The following is a 23,434-nucleotide window of genomic DNA, read 5'->3' as shown; positions in this document are numbered from 1 at the left end:
GAAAGCTGTGTAGGTATGTATATTTGCGTGTGTGGACGTGTGTATGTACATGTGTATGGGGGGGGGGGTTGGGCCATTTCTTTCGTCTGTTTCCTTGCGCTACCTCGCAAACGCGGGAGACAGCGACAAAGTATAAAAAAAAAAAAAAAAAAAAAAAAATATATATATATATATATATATATATATATATATATATATATATATATATATATATATAACCGATTCCCTCATATACATAGGAATGCAAAACAATAATACTGGATCCTTTCGAGGCTGTTTGTGGTGGTAGAAGATATCAGAAACTGAGAGACTGGTGTGGCACGAGAGAAAGAGCAAACGGATAGCTTAGAGAAATATCCGTAAACATTATATTTGAGGAGGAGCAAATAATAATGCACTTGAATTATTTTTCATATTTGTTCGCAAACATATATGGCGTTATTTATAACTGCTTTAATTGGTATATCGTTTCTTATACTTATAATCCCGTTCAAGAAAACTAACTTCGCCTTGCTCGAGGTAAGACGTTTGCCTACTAGTATGTATTCATTTACGACACGTAACATCAGACTTATGTGGCGTTACATGCTGGTTAGGTCGGGAATATCAAAGCCTTTGATATCTTGAAGTACCTGTACCAAATTAGATCTCGACACTCTTTTTCTAGGCTAGATAATTCAAATTCCTTTTCCCGGGTCTCTTAGAATTTGTTTCTCAGTCCGGGAATCATTTTGGTCGCTCGACGGTGTACTATTATTTATTTATTCATTCATCTTAAGTAGGTTGACCAAAACTGGACATAACTTCTAAGGTAGGGACGCGCCAGAAACTGCAAAGGGCATACGGATTAGTGTAAACTGATTCGAATGCCCTGCACATGAAACAAATGCTCTGTGTATGAATCTCACAATTTTGCTCGCCTTTTTTTGTTATTTCCGTACACTGCTTACTCAACTTTAGGTCACCAGAGAATATTATACCAAAGTTTTTCCTCAAATCTCTTTTTGTAACTGAACATAACTCATATCGTAGCTTGACTTCTTTTTTACTACTAATATGTAAAACTTTGTACTCGTCGATGTTGAAATTCATTTGCCACCTTGGAGCTCTGTTCATCATTTTGTGTGTCAGTTTGCAGATATTCTGTTTCTGTTATATAGAATTTTTTATCATCATTGAATTGTCTGTGAACTTTGATATTCTCTAGTACAGCCCATTATTAAAGTCATTAATAAACATTAAAAAAGAACCGATTAATGAGAATAATCCCTGTGGCACACCACTTCTCACGTCCAACCACTCTAAGGTTTGAGCATTATTCATTACTGTTTATTTATAGTCAGTCAATCAATTTTCTAAACACCGAAGTACAACACAATGTATATGTCTAGTAATCTCTGATGGCGAAGTTACTGATTGATTTTTGAAAATCTAGATTGATGACATCAGAGGTTTTACTGTCATCATATATTTTGATTATATCATCGACGTTAAGCAGATTTGTCAGAACTAAGCGATGTCGTCGACAGCCGTGATACAGACCGTTTGGAATGTTGGTTTCCACAGGTTGGTCAACTACGGACGTCGGGCTGACTTGGCGATGCTTTCCTGACAGGGACTCGTTATCGCTCTTGCACTTCGATTGGCAAACGTCAGCACAGTAGAAATCTCTCAGTACCCTCGGAGGATTAACTCCCTCTTTTCATGCATCTTTCCTTGTTATCAAATAAAACTTATCAGGATCTGCCGTTTAATGTCGTACATTCGTTCCATTTCACGCAGACAGAGTATGTCTGTCAGTTTACAGTAGAATATCCTCTGGTGGCAGTGGTACGACCGGATTTGGACGCAGACCTGCGTCTTCATTGGTAAATATGGCTGAATGAAGATATGGTTTAAGATCTATGCTTTGGCTTCCGTGTCTCGAACCAGGTCACCTTTTCCCTAGCTGATGGAATAATTGACAGGGTATTGACTCTCATGTTTCTAACATTCACATATTTGTGGATATGTTTTAGAAAGTGACTTACACATGAAATGTATTGAGGTAAGGAAGGACACACACACACACACACACACACACACACACACAGTGCGACAGGAGTGATGCACTGACACTGCCCTCCTCACATCTGCCAGTTCCGTAAAATTGGCTGCCAAACACAGCAGGTGTCAGGAGACAAGCAGAGGCTGCTGGTGGCAGGATTGATGGACAGGGACTACTGATGGCAGGGGGTGGCAGACTGACGATAGGTGGCAACGCTCACCGTGCGCAGGGTGGAGTAGAAGGTGGTGGGAGGCTGGTCGCCGGTGCCCCCACCGCTCTGTTGGTCGTTAGCCTTGAGGACCTTGGCCAGCATCAGCATGGCGTTCACTGTCAGCTCCCTTGGGATCTGTGGACGACGGAGAAGATATGTTCAGATCTACTCCAATTTCCGACTTACCTATAGCACCTCTCTTGCGACATATTAGTCCCGGAAAGTACATTTCTCTTACCTGTTTCCCGAACGGTGATGTTACCGGAGGGTGTGGTAGGTGGCGAGAGTCTACACTCTGCTGTCGTTTTCTTCTCATGTTTTTAAGGGGACCTTTTTTACAGTATGTTAAGGCCAGACCACCTCGCCTGGACCTTGGGGGTTGTGTGTCTATGAAACTCTATGTAACTTTGTAACTCTTCCTTCTCTTAGAATATAACTGAAGTATGAGTCCTCAAAAGGAGCTTCTAATCAGAACTGATGGTCACTTTGGTTCTGCAAACTATATATGATAATGAACTGTAGAGAGACACTGTATAATAGATTGTTACAAGATGGTAGTATTAGCGGTAGGACGAAGGGGGTATGTGGAGAGCGAGGCAGGCATGGCCACTGTGGCAAGTGCCGTGCATTTGGAGAACGAAGCAGAGGTTGTGAGTAGCTTGGGGTGGCCAAGGCAGCAGACAGTGTGACGAAGCAGCAGCAGCTTCCTGGTGGTTAGGAGCGGTAAGGAGGAAGGGTACGAGGTCACGTACCATGAGAGAGATACAGAGGTCACGTACCATGAGAGAGATACAGAGGTCACGTACCATGAGAGAGATACAGAGGTCACGTACCATGAGAGAGATACAGAGGTCACGTACCATGAGAGAGAGAGAGACAGCGGTCACGTACCATGAGAGCGAGAGATACAGAGGTCACGTACCATGAGAGAGATACGGAGGTCACGTACCATGAGAGAGATACGGAGGTCACGTACCATGAGAGAGATACAGAGGTCACGTACCATGAGAGAGATACGGAGGTCACGTACCATGAGAGAGATACAGAGGTCACGTACCATGAGAGAGATACGGAGGTCACGTACCATGAGAGAGATACATAGGTCACGTACCATGAGAGAGATACAGAGGTCACGTACCATACCATGAGAGAGATACAGAGGTCACGTACCATGAGAGAGATACAGAGGTCACGTACCATGAGAGAGATACAGAGGTCACGTACCATGAGAGAGATACAGAGGTCACGTACCATGAGAGAGATACAGAGGTCACGTACCATGAGAGAGATAGAGGTCACGTACCATGAGAGAGATACAGAGGTCACGTACCATGAGAGATACAGAGGTCACGTACCATGAGAGAGATACAGAGGTCACGTACCATGAGAGAGATACAGAGGTCCATGAGAGAGATACAGATGTCACGTACCATGAGAGAGATACAGAGGTCACGTACCATGAGAGAGATACAGAGGTCACGTACCATGTGAGAGATACAGAGGTCACGTACCATGAGAGAGATACGGAGGTCACGTACCATGTGAGAGATACAGAGGTCACGTACCATGAGAGAGATACGGAGGTCACGTACCATGAGAGAGATACAGAGGTCACGTACCATGAGAGAGATACAGAGGTCACGTACCATGAGAGAGATACGGAGGTCACGTACCATGAGAGAGATACGGAGGTCACGTACCATGAGAGAGATACAGAGGTCACGTACCATGAGAGAGATACAGAGGTCACGTACCATGAGAGAGATACAGAGGTCACGTACCATGAGAGAGATACGGAGGTCACGTACCATGAGAGAGATACGGAGGTCACGTACCATGAGAGAGATACAGAGGTCACGTACCATGAGAGAGATGCGGAGGTCACGTATCATGAGAGAGATGCGGAGGTCACGTACCATGAGAGAGATACGGAGGTCACGTACCATGAGAGAGATACAGAGGTCACGTACCATGAGAGAGATACAGAGGTCACGTACCATGAGAGAGATACAGAGGTCACGTACCATGAGAGAGATACAGAGGTCACGTACCATGAGAGAGATACAGAGGTCACGTACCATGAGAGAGATACAGAGGTCACGTACCATGAGAGAGATACAGAGGTCACGTACCATGAGAGAGATACGGAGGTCACGTACCATGAGAGAGATACAGAGGTCACGTACCATGAGAGAGATACGGAGGTCACGTACCATGAGAGAGATACGGAGGTCACGTACCATGAGAGAGATACAGAGGTCACGTACCATGAGAGAGATACAGAGGTCACGTACCATGAGAGAGATACGGAGGTCACGTACCATGAGAGAGATACGGAGGTCACGTACCATGAGAGAGATACATAGGTCACGTACCATGAGAGAGATACAGAGGTCACGTACCATGAGAGAGATACAGAGGTCACGTACCATGAGAGAAATACAGAGGTCACGTACCATGAGAGAGATACATAGGTCACGTACCATGAGAGAGATACAGAGGTCACGTACCATGAGAGAGATACAGAGGTCACGTACCATGAGAGAGATACGGAGGTCACGTACCATGAGAGAGATACATAGGTCACGTACCATGAGAGAGATACAGAGGTCACGTACCATGAGAGAGATACAGAGGTCACGTACCATGAGAGAGATACGGAGGTCACGTACCATGAGAGAGATACGGAGGTCACGTACCATGAGAGAGATACAGAGGTCACGTACCATGAGAGAGATACATAGGTCACGTACCATGAGAGAGATACAGAGGTCACGTACCATGAGAGAGATACATAGGTCACGTACCATGAGAGAGATACGGAGGTCACGTACCATGAGAGAGATACAGAGGTCACGTACCATGAGAGAGATACATAGGTCACGTACCATGAGAGAGATACATAGGTCACGTACCATGAGAGAGATACAGAGGTCACGTACCATGAGAGAGATAAAGAGGTCACGTACCATGAGAGAGATACGGAGGTCACGTACCATGAGATACAGAGGTCACGTACCATGAGAGAGATACGGAGGTCACGTACCATGAGAGAGATACAGAGGTCACGTACCATGAGAGAGATACGGAGGTCACGTACCATGAGAGAGATACGGAGGTCACGTACCATGAGAGAGATACAGAGGTCACGTACCATGAGAGAGATACAGAGGTCACGTACCATGAGAGAGATACAGAGGTCACGTACCATGAGAGAGATACAGAGGTCACGTACCATGAGAGAGATACAGAGGTCACGTACCATGAGAGAGATACGGAGGTCACGTACCATGAGAGAGACACAGAGGTCACGTACCATGAGAGAGATACAGAGGTCACGTACCATGAGTGTGTCACAGTCACAGTTGTTGATGCGGTTCCTGACGGTGCAGCAGACCTCCTCTGCTGGCGTCATCAGCGTCACCCCCGTCGACTCCGTCAACATGTCCCGACTGCGTCGTGAGGAGGAAACACAACACGTTAGCTTACAGGTGGATGGGTTGACCATGGGGCCCTAGGGTCTATGTTGACCATGGGGCCGTACGGTCTGTGATGACCAGGGAACCTTAGGGTCTATGTTGACCATGGGGCCGTACGGTCTATGATGACCAGGGAACCTTAGGGTCTATGTTGACCATGGGGCCGCACGGTCTATGATGACTAGGGAACCTTAGGTTCTATGTTGACCATGGGGCCGTACGGTCTATGATGACCAGGGAACCTTAGGGTCTATGCTGACCATGGGGCCCTAGGGTCTGTGTTGACCATGGAGCCTTATGGTCTATGTTTATCATGAAGCCCTCGGGCCTTCAGTCCCGACAATACCTTCCCTCTGGTTTAATAGCATACAAAAAAAAAAAAATCATTGCTCAACAAATGGCGTCCTAGCCACGTCTCTTCGTTGTATATCAACTGACTTATGTTTCTTTCTTGTATCTCCCCTGATGATGTGATCCTTACACGAAAGTGCACTTGGAAAGTTATCGTGTTTCATTTCCGTGTGGATAAGAAAGGAATTAATATATATATATATATATATAGCATATGAAAGCGCAGTACCATATATCACAAACCTCCAACAGCCAGGATCGAACCCGGAACCCCTGCGTAGCAGACGGGAGCATTATAGCTAGGCTTTGATCACCCCTAAAAGGGAAACTACTATTCGAATACTATGTAATCGAATGTCCTTAGTCTCACGTTGGTAAGCAACGGGGTCTCCACTGGTCATTTTCCATAGGCTCGCACAACCAGCAGATAGCAATGTACATTCGAATATAGTGCATATGAACGCGCACTACCATATAACATACAAACCTCCAACAGCCAGGATCGAACCCGGGACCCCTGTGTAGCAGGCGGGAGCACTACTGCTTAGCTAGGCTATGATCATCCCGGGGTTGATCCTGATATATAGTAGTGCGCAAAAATCATCAGAAAACAAAACTTTCAAAGGACTGACTACCTTACTAAAAGACAACACCTGTTTTAAGGAAAAAGAGGTCATGTGTAACGATCTCATCTGATTTCTATGAGACCACAAAGGTGGCTGGCAAAGAAGCTGGATCTTCAGGCTAGAAAAAGAGAGAGAGAGAGAGAGAGATTTCTCGTTTGACAAAGGATCATCTCGGTAGCAGGGAAAGAAGAACGCATGTCAGGGATGTCTTCTCGAAATGAGTTGAGGTCACCCCTGGCGTGCTGCTGGGTGCGTTCTGGGACCAACGATTTTCTTGATCCATGTATATTACTTGCTAGAAGCACTGGACTCGTAAATGATGACGTTTACGGATGAAACCAAGGCCATGAGGGAAGTGGAAAGTGAAGAGAATTACATCAACTTACAAGGGGACCCAGACAAACTTCAAAGTTGCTGTGATACATGGTTCATGAAATGTGTCAATATACAGTAATGAGGCTGGGACACAGCGAAGGAATGATATCATCGGAATATTATCTAGATGATGATGAGCTGCGGGAATCTGTTTGTGAGATACAACTGGGAATGAAGATCGTCCCTGATGGTTCTTCTCCCACATTAGGAGAACACTAAAGGAGACGAGCTGTCTGCTGGTGAATATCATACCAGCAGGTAAGTATATGGACAAGGAAATATTCAGCAAGCTGCTCACATCCTGCATCAGGCCAGAATTAAGATATGCTGATCAAGTTTGTTGGTTGCATTTCAAGAAGCATAGAGAGCTAATAGAGAAGAGCCAGATGTGGCCAAACACCATGGCACCACTATAGGAGAGCTGAGCTACATGGAAAGTTAAGAGGCCTTAGATTTGACCACCATGGAAGAACGAAGAGTAAGGGATGATATGATCACAACTTTCAAGTCTCTTAACCAGTTTGATGACGTCAGCGATGAGCAGTTCCCAGAGAGGTCCAAGAAGAGAACAACCAGAAGCCACACTTCGTAGTATTTGAATATTGCATGAAGACAGTAAATTGAATCATGATACGTGAATATGGACTGTATACAGTAGATTATAACGTTGTATGATACTAAAGTTAAGAAATGTGGCCCAATAAACTTGAAACTCTTTACCCGAAAAGTACAAATAGATAGTTACACACACAGACACACACACACACACACACACACACACACACACACACACACACACGCACACACAGACACAAAGAAGCAGGCAGCCGAATTATACGAAAGACATTAATAACGGTCATCCTTCATAGACGCTATGAATATTTCAGGTATTTCCAGCCAGCCTTGTGTGCCCGGTAAATAAATGGTTCACAGCCTGGCCCATTAAGTCCCACTTTACCGCTCGATACTTCGCCAAACCTCTACACCACTGTGCCTGGGTCAACCTCATGCTTCCACCACCACCACACTGTCTGGGTCAACCTCATGCTCCCACCACCACCACACTGTCTGGGTCAACCTCATGCTCCCTCCACCACCACACTCGCTGGGTCAACCTCATGCTCCCTCCACCACCACACTCGCTGGGTCAACCTCATGCTCCCTCCACCACCACACTCGCTGGGTCAACCTCATGCTCCCTCCACCATCACACTGCCTAGGTCAACCTCAAGCTCCCTCCACCACCACACTCGTTGGGTCAACCTCATGCTCCCTCCACCACCACACTCGCTGGGTCAACCTCATGCTCCCTCCACCATCACACTGCCTAGGTCAACCTCATGCTCTCCCCACCACCACACTGCCTGGGTCAACCTCATACCCTCCTCAATCCTTTTTTGCAAATCCACTTTTACTTCTACTTTCCGTTTGAAAACACTAGTGATTAAGCCCCACTCATTCTTTCCTCACTCCCTCTATTAAACTTTGGACGACCCCATCATTTCTTGTCCTCTAGATTCACCTTCCACTCACCAGAACGTCTTTTTTCTATGATAACTCAACACAAGGCCCTGCTATCACTCCCATCTTGAAAGACGAATATATCATGTGGACCAGATGGCAGTCCTCGTGTGGCTCTCTGTTGACGCCTGTGCTTTCTCGTCTATCTGACCTCCTGCCTCAAGACCAGGTGCTTTCCCTTCGTTCCGCTCATGCTAAGGAAATGCGGGATGGTTGAAATTCTTCTCATTACTGTCTTAACGTTTAATTTCTTCAGAAATCTCTGATTCTCTTCTCAGTTCCTATTTCTAGAAGTCTTCCTTTTGCAACAGCGTGGTGTCTGTCAAGCAAGATTAATCGCTAAGGTGTTTTCTTTTCAGTATGGTAAATAGTCTGGATCTCTCGGAGAGTGTGATGAATATGGTATCGTAGACCTTGAACACCGAATGCATTTGGTGTAGGTTGTGATGCTACTCTCATTTCTTGTTCTTGAATCCCTCAACGGCGCTGCTTCCTATGCTCTCTATACTCATTTTTTTTCCCTTGACTCGATCTATTGTTGTGGTGACTAATAGAGGTGCTTCTTCTTTCCCACCAACAATAGTGGTACTCCTGCTTCTGTTCCTCTCTCTCTCTCTCTCTCTCTCTCTCTCTCTCTCTCTCTCTCTCTCTCTCTCTCTCTCTCTGTTGATAGTTTCACGACCAATCATCGTCTTATTCATATCTCCGTTGATTCAGCCATCTCGACCCCTCGTACTTACTGATGACACCAACGTTCCTTACTTTCTCGTTTCATCTGTCGTCTGCTTTTCCCCATTTCCCCCGTCATACGGGCTTCTCAGTGAGGTAGGTGTAATCGTGTCAGATTCACAGCTTTTGGAACTCACTTTCTACCTGTTTCTTTCTCTCCATATCTATTTATACTGGCCTCATTTCTTATATGTTCTGCCGTTCAACCCCTTAATTAGTATATCCGCCATCAATTTGATCTCTGTTCTTTTGATGAATTTAGAAAATAGTCCTGTTGTTACTGTCTGTGTCTTTATAAAGCCCCCTGCAGCTCAGGGCTGCGCTACTTCCAGTAGCAGGGAGATGTAGAATCCTTTGGAGTGAGAGGCTCAGTGACGAGACTGTGCTCCCTGTGATACTTTAAACTCGCGGTGGAGCCTGGTAACAGCTAGGAGAGAGAGAGAGAGAGAGAGAGAGAGAGAGAGAGAGAGAGAGAGAGAGAGAGAGAGAGCAACAAGGTCGATCAACTCACTCGAACTCGTCAGATTTGTGGTCGGTAGCGACGAGCGTCCAGCGCGAGTCCCGTGTCACCAGGGTGTTCTTCATGGCCTGTAGTGGACACAGGGGTTAGTACGGATCACACGGTGGCACCAGGTCATGAAGGGTGGTACCAGGTCAGGAAGGGTAGCTCTGGGTCATGAAGGGTAGCACTGGGTCATGAAAGGTGGCACTGGGTCATAAAGGGTAGCACTGGGTCATGAAGAGTGGCACTGGGTCATAAAGGAAGGCACTGGGTCATAAAGGAAGGCACTGGTTCATGGAGGATGCACTGGGTCATGAGGGAAGGCACTGGGTCATGAAGGAAGGCACTGGGTCATGAACGATGCACTGGGTCATGAAGGAAGGCACTGGGTCATGAAGGATGGCACTGGGTCATGGAGGGTGGCACTGGGTCATGAAGGAAGGCACTGGGTCATAAAGGAAGGCACTGGGTCATAAAGGAAGGCACTGGGTCATGAAGGATGCACTGGGTCATGAAGGAAGGCACTGGGTCATGGAGGGTGGCACTGGGTCATGGAGGGTGGCACTGGGTCATGAAGGAAGGCACTGGGTCATAAAGGAAGGCACTGGGTCATGAAGGATGCACTGGGTCATGAAGGAGGGCACTGGGTCATGGAGGGTGGCACTGGGTCATGGAGGGTGGCACTGGGTCATGAAGGAAGGCACTGGGTCATAAAGGAAGGCACTGGGTCATGAAGGATGCACTGGGTCATGAAGGAAGGCACCGGGTCATAAAGGGTGGCGCTGGGTCACACGGGAACTCTGACGTAGTGGAGGGGGAGATCACTCATGAGAGAGGGGGAGAGAGAGGTGTGAAGGAAAACACCTGGGGTGTGAGGAAAACACCTGGGGTGTGAGGGAACACCTGGGGTATGAGGGAACACCTCGGGTGTAAGAAAACACCTGGGGTGTGAGAGAATACCTGGGGCGTGAGGGGACACCTAGGGTGTGAGCGAACACCTGTGGTGTGAGAAAAGCACCTGAGGTGTAAAGGAACACCTAGGGAGTGAGAAAAACACCTGGGGTAATAGGGAACACCTCGGGTGTGAGGGAACACCTCTGGTGTGAGAAAAACATCTGGGGTGTGAGGAAAACACCTGCGGTGTAAGGGAACACCTGGGGTGTGAGGAATACGCATTGGTTGTAAGGGAACACCTGGGGTGTGAGGGAGCACCTGGGGTGTGAGGAAAACACTGGGGTGTGAGAGAACGCCTGGGGTGTGAGGAAAACACTGGGGTGTGAGAGAACGCCTGGGGTGTGAGGAATACACCTAGGGTGTAAGGGAACACCTGGCGTGTGAGGGAACATCTGGGGTGTGGGGGAACACCTGGGGTGTGAGGAAAACACTAGGGTGTGAGAGAACACCTGGGGTGTGAGGGAACACTTGGAGTGTGAGGAAACACTAGAGGTGTGAAAGAACACCTGGGGAGTGAGGGGAAACCTGGGGTGTAAGCGAATACCTTGGGTGTGAGGAAACACCTGAGAAGTAAGGGAACATCTGTGGTGTGAGAGAACACTTGGGGCGTGAGGGGACACCTGGAGTGTTAGGGAAACTCCTTATGTATCAGGGAGACATCTGGGGTGTAGAGAGAAACACCTGGAGTATGAGGAGACACCAGGGTTATGAGGAACAGCTGTGGTGTGAGGGAACACAGGACGGGCAGGTGCAACAGGGCTGCAGAGAACACATTGCTGGTCATTATCAGCAACATACATCAATATATATTTTATATCAACATATATTTTATATCATATATTTATATCAACATATATTTTATATCAACATATATTTTATATCATATATTTATATCAACATATATTTTATATCATATATTTATATCAACATATATTTTAAATCATATATTTATATCAACATATATTTTATTTTATATCAACATATATTTTATATCATATATTTATATCAACATATATTTATATCAACATATATTGACTTAATCTCACGTTATTCTCTATAACGTATGACGTCACCCACCCCAGCCACTCAATACCCGTCAACCACCATTCCCGTCATCCGTTTCCTGTCACCCGTCTCTCAGTTCGCACCTGTCATCCATCGTGCGCCCCATGCCACCATACTCGTTATGATAATTACCCATCGTGCTCTCAACCGTTACTCACAACGTAATGAGTAACGTGACTCAGCCCCATCACCTTTATTATTTACCAGCCCGTTATCAGCATGCGTTACTCATTCACGTCATCCACGCGTTACTCATCCACGTCATCCACGCGTTACTCATCCACGTCATCCACGCGTTACTCATCCACGTCATCCGCGCGTTACTCATCCACGTCATCCGCGCGTTACTCATCCACGTCATCCGTGCGTTACTCATCCACGTCATCCGTGCGTTATTCATCCACGTCATCCGCGCGTTACTCATCCACGTCATCCACGCGTTATTCATCCACGTCATCCGCGCGTTATTCATCCACGTCATCCACGCGTTACTCATCCACGTCATCCACTCTCCCGCACCCCACCCATCACTTATCTCGTCACCCACCTTGTCACGCATCCGTAACCGACAACACGTTATCCTACCCCGTTACTAACATCCGTAACAAACATCCCCCCACCCGTCACTGACCACCTCCCACCACTGATCACCCGTCACTGACCAACCGTCAAACCCGTTCCTGTCACTGACCACCTGTCACCCTCCCCGTCACTCACTATCCGTCATCACGTTACCGATCAACCATTCCCCGTCAATGGCCTCCCGTCACCCATCCCGTCACTGGCCACACCCGTCATCCATCCCGTCACTGGCCGGCCACCCGTCACCCATCCCATCACTGGCCGGCCACCCGTCACCCATCCCGTCACTGGCCACCCGTCACCCATCCCGTCACTGGCCACCCGTCACCCATCCCGTCACTGGCCACCCGTCATCCATCCCGTCACTGGCCGGCCAGCCGTGACGTCACCCACCTTGGAGAAGAGTGTGTTGAGGTGGTCGGTGTTGCCGAGGATGACGTAGTAGGAGGGTGAGGGCCGCATCTTCTTGAGTGTGTGGGTGGTGTTGCGATCAATGCCGGAGATGACGATCACACGCACCACCGACCCCTCCACCAGGTAGTAGAGCGCCTGGTCCAGCTCTGCAGGGGCGACAGTGGAGCCACATCACTCACGCTCACTCCTCTCTCTCTCTCTCTCTCTCTCTCTCTCTCTCTCTCTCTCTCTCTCTCTCTCTCTCTCTCTCTCTCTCTCTCTCTCTCTCTCTCCTTTCCACCCCTCGTCTCCCAGACTCTCTAACTTCACCTTATCTGTCTCTCTCTCTCTCTGACATCGCTCGTATCGCATCCTTCAGACTAATTAATCAGGTGAACGAAATCATTTTGGGTTTAGTTAGGCAGACAAAGCCATGAAGCAATGCGGGAAAAATTCGTTCAATAGAAATTACTATATATATTAGTTCTTCTGTAGACGGTAGAGAAGTCGTCATTGTAAATATTAGGGTCGTACCAACGTGCTCAAGGTTCGTAGAGCCGTGTTCAAGGAGCACCGTCGTATTCAAGGGTCGCACCGTCGTACTCAAGTGTTGTACCGTCATGCTCAAGGGCTGTACCGTCGTACTCAAGTGTTGTGCTGTCGTGCTCAAGGGTCGTACTATCGTGCTCAAGGGTCGTACCGTCACACCGTTATACTTAAGGATAGTACTGTCGTGTTCATTGGTTGTACCGTCGTGTTCGAGGGTTGTTAACGACGTGTTCAAGGGTCGTATCGTCGTGCTCAAAGATTGTACAGTCGTGCCCAAAGGTAGTACAGTTGTACTCAAGGGTCGTTCAGTCATGCGCATCCCACTTGCCTGTTAGATTAGGTTAGGTTAGGCTTGGTTAGGTTAGGTCTAGGTTGAATTGTAAGGTTGAGTTGACAGGAAGGAGATCGGATCTTCTTCGTTTGTGGTACTCGGTGATCAGGCGGCCTTTGTAGATTTATTAGAAAACTATGCTCGTACATCTGTAGGACTAGAGTGTGTCATAATGTGTCATAAAGACACATTATGACACACTCTAGTGAACAGTGTGACGAGGCTGGCCAGTGTGTCCCCTCAGGTCACACTGGCAGGGGTTATGATGGAGTCCGTCAACACACATTCAACAACGTGTTCAAATAACAGATCAGCTCTTATGTGTTCAAACACCCTGATTAACAGTGGCCCGTGGGAACAGTGAGCCAGTGGGAACATGCATCTAACTCTATGTAACTCACAGTAAAATGATCATAACAAATGGCTAATGAAAAATTAATGATAAGTGTGCGTAAGTCTTACAGAATCAGGTAAGAGTAGATATGGTTATCAGCATAATCTATGAAGCTCTCTCGAGATAACTTCTCAGTAGTCACTGATAAGGCACACCTATTACTCCGGCTTTTATCATTTCAGATGGAATCATATGAAAACATTCCTCTGGTATTCAGAAAGTATAGGAGATAACACAGGAAAGTGGATACAACAGTACGTCAGAAGGTGGGTACAGACCGGCCTCCAATGCGAAGATGAGAGCAGCGTCGGTGGCGTTGCGGCTCTGCAGGAGTTGGTCAGTGGCCGCCATCCACTGGTAGTTAGAGACCTGGACCCGCAGGTAAGGCGTGTCTTGGGTCGCCGCTGTCTCGCGGGCGTAGGTCCAGCCGCCGGCCGTTACGTCCACCACCAGAGCCACGCCCTTGTTCAGCGCCGCAAACACTGCCAGAACCATACACAGAGGCCATTTTACCTGCCTTACAACCCTGCTAGTGGCTTATACCTAGATCACTGTGTTATCAGCTATTGTATAACTGTATAACTGGCTTATCTGCTGGCTATCCGCTTGTGTATAACTGGCTTACTGTCCTCTGCTGGATGCTTACATCTGGCTTTCTGTGATATCTGCTGGTGTATAACTGGCTTACTATCCTCCCGCTGGCTTATATATGGCTCTCTGTGCTACGCACTAGTGTACAGCTGGGAAAGTGATGGAGTTCAAGTATCAAATAAAGGAAAATGGAGACAAAACTTACAAAACAGATATGCCCTGACCTAACCTGCGAACACCAGATGATACACCAGCTAGGGGGAAAAAAGTGATATCGTAATACCCTGAGTTTGATTATGAAGATGATAAAAGATAAGACAGGAATCTAGACTCAAAGAGGAGATATAATCATGGAAACTACACCAAGCTAAACGATTTCTCTGAGATTATAAACTTGGATAAATGGCTCAGTAACCAAAATGTACATCACTGTTACGGAAGGTGCTGTGAGATACAGTGAAGGAGTTTGAGCATGAGTAACTAGAGCTGCAAGCAAGAAAAAATGTAAAGAAAAAAAAGAAGAGATTGGTTCATTCAACTGTCAAAAGGCAAAGATTAAGGATGGACTGTGGATAAGATCCAGGCGAAACTACAACCAGTTAACATTTGCAAGATATAAGAGATCAAGGAGTGAGTTTAGCAGGATAAGAAATGCAAAAAAGACAAACTGTGAAAAGAATACATTAGACAAGGCAGAAGGTAACCTAAAACATCTCCATAGATTCATTAGGCTCAAACTGTCAGTTACAGAGCAGCAAATCATGCTGAGGATTTACTGAGGGAAGAACTGTAGAAGACGATATAAGGATGTGCGATGAGAGGAATGACGAACACGTGTGTTTTTACATGAAGAAAAGATAGAATCAGACTACCAAGGGATTCGACCCTTTAGTACTCATGTATCCTAAAAAAGAGCGGTGATGGGCTTGACAGGTCATTTGAAATATTGTTCAATGTCACTGAAAGAAAGTATGGTTTTAAGTGAGTGGAAGATGGCGAATGTCGAGTCTCTTTTTAAAGGAGAACATTTATGTTACGAGAGCAGAGAATGATGGGTATTATCTAAGCGATGAAACTGTGAATCTTGACAGATAGCTGAAGTTCACAAAGTTGTTTGATAGAGAAAGTTTTGGAGACGGAGCGCCTCCCGAGTGTGGAACTCCCTCCTCGTACTGTGCCAGGGAATGTCAGTCTCATGGATCCGGGTTTGAATCCCAGATCAAACAGGGGGCTCACAACCAGCCCAGCGGTTCATCCTTCCCATTGGCACCTCATGCATTAATGAATTTCTGGCTTGAGTTGGTGAGCGTATATATGTGTACTCTATAAAGTGCCTTGTGGAAACTGTGATAAATTTTATGTAGGTCAGACTGGTAAGGATCTTTCTGTTAGACTTAAGCAACATAAATATAGTATAAGAACGGGACAAGAATCAAATGCCTTGTTTAATCACGTTAAAAACTATGATTACTGTATTGACTGGAGTAACGCCATCTCAGTTATTAACTCTAACTCTATTACCAAGAGAAATATCATTGAATCTTCTATTATTAAATACACAAAGAGTTATAATCTTAATATTAGTGATGGTCTATACAAATTAGATAACTTTATTGTTGATAAGATTTGTAAAATGATAAGTTTATGATCGTTCGTTGTACAATCACATGTTTACCAAATGGCGTCCTAGCTTCGTCTCCCCGATGTATATCAACTGACGGTTATATTTCTCTCTTGTGTCTCCCCTGATGATGTGATTATTACACGAAAGTGCGCTTGGGAACTTATCATGTTTCATTTTCCCCGTGGACTCTTAGGAATATCTTGATCACGCGGGAAATGGCAAATAGTTTAAAAAAAAATATATATATATATATATATATATATATATATATATATATATATATATATATATATATATATATATATATATATATATATGTGATAAAATGTAAGAAAGTAAATTCTAGATTAATATGGGTAAAACTGAAAGTTGATGGAAAGAGATGGGTGATTATTGGTGCATTTGCACCTGGGCATGAGAAGAAAGATCATGAGAGGCAAGTGTTTTGGGAGCAGATGAATAAGTGTGTTAGTGGTTTTGATGCACAAGACCGGGTAATAGTGATGGGTGATTTGAATGCAAAGGTGAGTAATGTGGCAGTTGAGGGAATAATTGGTATACACGGGGTGTTCAGTGTTGTAAATGGAAATGGTGAAGAGCTTGTAGATTTATGTGCTGAAAAAGGACTGGTGATTGGGAATACCTGGTTTAAAAAGCGAGATATACATAAGTATACGTATGTAAGTAGGAGGGATGGCCAGAGGGCGTTATTGGATTACGTGTTATTTGACAGGCGCGCGAAAGAGAGACTTTTGGATGTTAATGTGCTGAGAGGTGCAACTGGAGGGATGTCTGATCATTATCTTGTGGAGGCGAAGGTGAAGATTTGTATGGGTTTTCAGAAAAGAAGAGAGAATGTTGGGGTGAAGAGAGTGGTGAGAGTAAGTGAGCTTGGGAAGGAGACTTGTGTGAGGAAGTACCAGGAGAGACTGAGTACAGAATGGAAAAAGGTGAGAAAAAAGGAGGTAAGGGAAGTGGGGGAGGAATGGGATGTATTTAGGGAAGCAGTGATGGCTTGCGCAAAAGATGCTTGTGGCATGAAAAGCGTGGGAGGTAGGTTGATTAGAAAGGGTAGTGAGTGGTGGGATGAAGAAGTAAGATTATTAGTGAAAGAGAAGAGAGAGGCATTTGGACGATTTTTGCAGGGAAAAAATGCAAATGAGTGGGAGATGTACAAAAGAAAGAGGCAGGAGGTCAAGAGAAAGGTGCAAGAGGTGAAAAAGAGGGCAAATGAGAGTTGGGGTGAGAGAGTATCTTTAAATTTTAGGGAGAATAAAAAGATGTTCTGGAAGGAGGTAAATAAAGTGCATAAGACAAGGGAGCAAATGGGAACTTCAGTGAAGGGGCTAATGGGGAGGTGATAAACAGTAGTGGTGATGTGAGAAGGAGATGGAGTGAGTATTTTGAAGGTTTGTTGAATGTGTTTGATGATAGAGTGGCAGATATAGGGTGTTTTGGTCGAGGTGGTGTGCAAAGTGAGAGGGTTAGGGAAAATGATTTGGTCAACAGAGAAGAGGTAGTAAAAGCTTTGCGGAAGATGAAAGCCGGCAAGGCAGCAGTTTTGGATGGTATTGCAGTGGAATTTATTAAAAAAGGGGGTGACTGTATTGTTGACTGGTTGGTAAGGTTATTTAATGTATGTATGATTCATGGTGAGGTGCCTGAGGATTGGCGGAGTGCTTGCATAGTGCCATTGTACAAAGGCAAAGAGGATAAGAGTGAGTGCTCAAATTACAGAGGTATAAGTTTGTTGAGTATTCCTGGTAAATTATATGGGAGGGTATTGATTGAGAGGGTGAAGGCATGTACAGAGCATCAGATTGGGGAAGAGCAGTGTGGTTTCAGAAGTGGTAGAGGATGTGTGGATCAGGTGTTTGCTTTGAAGAATGTATGTGAGAAATACTTAGAAAAGCAAATGGATTTGTATGTAGCATTTATGGATCTAGAGAAGGCATATGATAGAGTTGATAGAGATGCTCTGTGGAAGGTACTAAGAGTATATGGTGTGGGAGGCAAGTTGTTAGAAGCAGTGAAAAGTTTTTATCGAGGAGGTAAGGCATGTGTATGTGTAGGAAGAGAGGAAAGTGATTGGTTCTCAATGAATGTAGGTTTGCGGCAGGGGTGTGTGATGTCTCCATGGTTGTTTAATTTGTTTATGGATGGGGTTGTTAGGGAGGTGAATGCAAGAATTTTGGAAAGAGGGGCAAGTATGCAGTCTGTTGTGGATGAGAGAGCTTGGGAAGTGAGTCAGTTGTTGTTCACTGATGATACAGCGCTGGTGGCTGATTCATGTGAGAAACTGCAGAAGTTGGTGACTGAGTTTGGTAAAGTGTGTGAAAGAAGAAAGTTAAGAGTAAATGTGAATAAGAGCAAGGTTATTAGGTACAGTAGGGTTGAGGGTCAAGTCAATTGGGAGGTAAGTTTGAATGGAGAAACACTGGAGGAAGTAAAGTGTTTTAGATATCTGGGAGTGGATCTGGCAGCGGATGGAACCATGGAAGCGGAAGTGAATCATAGGGTGGGGGAGGGGGCGAAAGTCCTGGGAGCCTTGAAGGATGTGTGAAAGTCGAGAACATTATCTCGGAAAGCAAAAATGGGTATGTTTGAAGGAATAGTGGATCCAACAATGTTGTATGGTTGCGAGGCGTGGGCTATGGATAGAGTTGTGCGCAGGAGGGTTGATGTGCTGGAAATGAGATGTTTGAGGACAATATGTGGTGTGAGGTGGTTTGATCGAGTAAGTAATGTAAGGGTAAGAGAGATGTGTGGAAATAAGGAGAGCGTGGTTGAGAGAGTAGAAGAGGGTGTTTTGAAATGGTTTGGTCACATGGAGAGAATGAGTGAGGAAAGATTGACCAAGAGGATATACGTGTCGGAGGTGGAGGGAACGAGGAGAAGTGGGAGACCAAATTGGAGGTGGAAAGATGGAGTGAAAAAGATTTTGAGTGGTCGGGTCCTGAACATGGAGGAGGGTGAAAGGCGGGCAAGGAATAGAGTGAATTGGATCGATGTGGTATACCGGGGTCGACGTGCTGTCAATGGATTGAGTCAGGGCATGTGAAGCGTCTGGGGTAAACCATGGAAAGCTGTGTAGGTATGTATATTTGCGTGTGTGGACGTATGTATATACATGTGTATGGGGGGGGGGGGGTTGGGCCATTTCTTTCGTCTGTTTCCTTGCGCTACCTCGCAAACGCGGGAGACAGCGACAAAGTATAAAAAAAAAAAAAAAATATATATATATATATATATATATATATATATATATATATATATATAATATATTTTTTTCATACTATTCGCCATTTCCCGCGTTAGCGAGGTAGCGTTAAGAACAGAGGACTGGGCCTTAGAGGGAATATCCTCACCTGGCCCCCTTCTCTGTTCCTTCTTGTTGGAAAAAAAAAAAAAAAAAAACGAGAGGGGAGGATTTCCAGCCCCCCGCTCCCTTCCCTTTTAGTCGCCTTCTACGACACGCAGGGAATACGTGGGAAGCATTCTTTCTCCCCTATCCCCAGGGATAATATAACACATACATATATATATATATATATATATATATATATATATATATATATATATATATATATATATATATATATATATATATATGCCCTGGATTGAATCAGGGTATGTGAAGCGTCTGGGGTAAACCATGAAAAGTTTTGTGGGTCCTGGTTATGGAAAGGGAGCTGTGGTTTCGGTGCATTATACATGACAGCTAGAGTATGTGTGTGAACGAATGTGGCCTTTGTTGTCTTCCTAGCGCTACCTCGCGCGCGTGCGGGGGATAGGGGGTGTCATTTCATGGGTGACGGGGTGGCGATGGGGTTGAATAAAGGCAGCAAGTGTGAATTATGTACATATGTATATGTCTGTGTATGTATATATATGTATACGTTGAAATGTATAGGTATGTATATGTGCGTGTGTGGACGTAGCTAGGACGCCATTTGGTAAACGTGACTAACAGAATGGAAATCGGGCTCGTTCGAGTATGGCATCAAGCGTATCCTATACTTGGTATGTGGACAAGAAAGCGAAGTGTTTACAAATTCTATCAACGATAAAGCTATCCAATTTGTGTAGACCTTCACTAATATTAATATTACAATTCTTTGTGTATTTGATAACAAAAGATTCAATATTTCTCGTGGTACATGAGGTAGAGTTAATAACTTGAGATGGCATTACTCTAGTCAGTACAATGATCATAATTCTTAACATGATTAAACAAGGCATTTGATTCTTGTCCTGTTCTTCAACTATATTTATGTTGCTTAAGTCTAACAGAAAGATCCTTACCAGTCTGCCTAACATAAAACTTATCACAGTTTCTACATGGTGCTCTATAGTTGCATCCTGCAGAACTTTCTTGTGAGTTCCTGATTAAGATATTCTTTATAGTATTATTGTTGCTGAAGGCAACTTTTACACTAAAGGATTTAAGCAACATGGGAAGTAAAAGAAAATTATTTATAAAAGGGAAAACTAAGAGATTCTTGGTGTCAAGATTAGGTTTGGGTTCAACCCTATTAAATTCTTTCTTTGCCAGCTTAAGGGATTTATCAATGAAACATCTAGGAAACTTTAACTTGGATCCGACAGAATATATCTTTTCAAACTCATCATCCATAAACTCTGGACTGCAAATACGTAAAACCCTAAAGAATATAGACTAGAATGTTGATAATTTATTTCTGTCATGCTGAGCTGAGTAATAATGGATATATGAGCATATATTGGTAAGTTTTCTTTGTATGCTAAAGTGAAACTTGTTTCCATTCTTATGGATCATGCAGTTTAAAATGGTAACATACCACTATTTTCAATTTCTACAGCATAGTTGATGGAAGGTTCTAATAAATTGTTAAGTAATGGAAGATATGTTTGTAAATTTTCATTTGTTGGCCAAACACAAAGAACATCATCTACTCCTGCACCACGAGAATTATCACTGAATCTTCTATTACTGAATACACAAAGAATTTTAACATTAATATTAGTGAAGGTCTAGACAAATTGGATAACAATATTGTTAATAAAATTTCTAAACAGTTCCCCTTCTTGTCCACATAAGTTTATGATACGCTTGATGCCAGACTCGAACGCACCCGATGCTGATGGTGGTGGGAGGGTGGTATGATAGGATGGTGACATCGTCACTGTGGTAGTGGCAGCAGATGGTGGTGGGAAGGTGGTATGATAGGGTGGTACTTGCGTCATTGCAGTAGAGACAGGAGATGGTGATGGGAGAGTGGTATGACAGGATAGTGACATCGTCACAGTGGCAGTGGTAGCAGATGGAGATGATGATGACGGTAGGAGGGTGGTAAGGGCAGCAGATAGTGATGGGTCAGGAAACATCTGCGTCAGGAGCCTTACACTGCTGCTTGCCATCCTCCTCGTTGTCGATAGACACCTTCACGACCTCCTGCCTCAGGGTGACGTTGGTTGCCCTCTGCGCCCGCGACACGGCCTCCTCGAGCCAAGCCACGCCCTCCTGTAGCGACTCGTCCAGGGCGCTCACTGTGGGGTAGGAACAAACTCGCTCAGCTCCTGTGCCTCGTGGATATTCCCCGCCACACAATTCCCGTTGGCTTACAGAGCCATTATTTGTCCCTCTTCACCCCTCACACTCATCATGGAACCACACCTCACTCATCACCATGATCCTCGCTCAGATCATCCTCTGTCGCAATCACCGTTGCTGAATTTGGGATTGAAATATTTTCCAGGTACAATCCCTGCCAATACGTTGATTCCACGAGAAAGGTCTGGGATATTATTCATGGTCACTCGGTCCTTTGCTCCCACAGGGGCAGTGAGCCACACCTCATGGGCTTGTATTAACAGCTGTATTAGTTCAGAATTATAACCGTATTCCATGACGTCGCTTCACAGCCCCTGTGCTAATTGCTGGGTCAGCTCTGTTACCCACAACCCAAGAGAGGTTCCATGAATCAGCTACAGAAAATTACTCAGAGAACACTTACCGTACCGGGCGGCGCCCTCATGACCGCCTCGCACGACACGGTTACTAAGTGTTGGCAAACCTTCAGTCTGAGTTGTCGATACAGAGTAGAGTGTTCCAACATTCGTCAAGCAAGAGTTCAGTTACATCCCAAAATGACAGTTCGGCTGCTTTTTTTTTTTTTTCCTTTTTTTACCCGAGGTGATCTCTCGGGACTGTAACGCTGTACCGGGCTCTGTACAGTCTTGTAACATTAGTGAGCTTAATGTACAACACTGTACCGGGCTCTGTACACTCCTGTAACATTAGCGAGCTTAATGTACAACACTGTACCGGGCTCTGTACACTCCTTAACATTAGTGAGCCTAGTCGTACGGCTATCCTTGGCCTTATACTAGTCCTTAACAGAAGCATAAAGCCATAGGGCTGTTTATTGCCCTCTTGATTTAATACGATGAATTTCACGAATGGAAATGGTGCTTCTTGTGGCTAATTACTCCAAGCAAAGCATCACAATTGAATCACTTCTGTGTACATATTATCCTTAAGGCTATAAACATGCACGTTGTTAATGTCATACTATGAACGTATTGGTCTTCAGCCAAGCCTTTGTCCCTGGTGTCTCTAAGTAATATGGTTATTTGGAGACGCGCTAATCAAGTTTAGAGCCAAACTTAACTTCAGATATTTTTTTCCTTTGTAAACCTTGGCAAAAGCTGATGCTGCTAGAGGAGAGATGAGATCCAGATGAAACTTCATGTGCGTGAGCGTTGCAAGTCTCGCCAGCTACCGGTTAGGTGATGACTGGAGACCACGACGGTCTCGCCAGAGATATGCTTGCTGCTGTGACACACCAGCCGTGGCGATGACTCCAGTCACTGACACTGGTCGTACACAGGAGTCACACCTCACAGATCACGTCACATCCATGCACTCGGAAATACCCTGTGATACTGGAGAAGTTCCATCTGTCCATCCATTATAGACTGCCAGGTGGGTGACGCTTCACAATAACCAATACTATTCTTCCAACAATTTGGTTTCCGGGATTTATAAAATGCCTCCGTTGCTTAACGATTGAAAGATCACGAAGTCACCCGTTGTGTAACATGACGAACACAACTTGATGGTGACTC

The 23,434-nt window shown here is 45.1% G+C and overlaps 1 protein-coding gene across 1 annotated transcript in view; it reads right to left on the bottom strand.

Moving 5' to 3' along the window:
* Ir8a (Ionotropic receptor 8a) overlaps positions 1–23,434 on the bottom strand; it is a 97,057-nt gene that overhangs the window by 72,948 nt on the left and 675 nt on the right. The window contains exons 2-7 of the mRNA XM_071683769.1: positions 21,710–21,853; positions 14,388–14,591; positions 12,836–13,002; positions 9,851–9,927; positions 5,602–5,710; positions 2,268–2,393 (exon numbers count right to left, since the gene is read on the bottom strand). Of these exons, the coding sequence (XP_071539870.1) occupies positions 2,268–2,393; positions 5,602–5,710; positions 9,851–9,927; positions 12,836–13,002; positions 14,388–14,591; positions 21,710–21,853 (827 nt within the window). The remainder of the gene's footprint in view (positions 1–2,267; positions 2,394–5,601; positions 5,711–9,850; positions 9,928–12,835; positions 13,003–14,387; positions 14,592–21,709; positions 21,854–23,434) is intronic.

This window comes from Panulirus ornatus, chromosome 37 (assembly GCF_036320965.1).
Source record: "Panulirus ornatus isolate Po-2019 chromosome 37, ASM3632096v1, whole genome shotgun sequence".
Taxonomy (NCBI): domain Eukaryota; kingdom Metazoa; phylum Arthropoda; class Malacostraca; order Decapoda; family Palinuridae; genus Panulirus; species Panulirus ornatus.
Note: the sequence above shows the minus strand (reverse complement) of the source record. Positions and strands in the feature narration are given on the sequence as shown.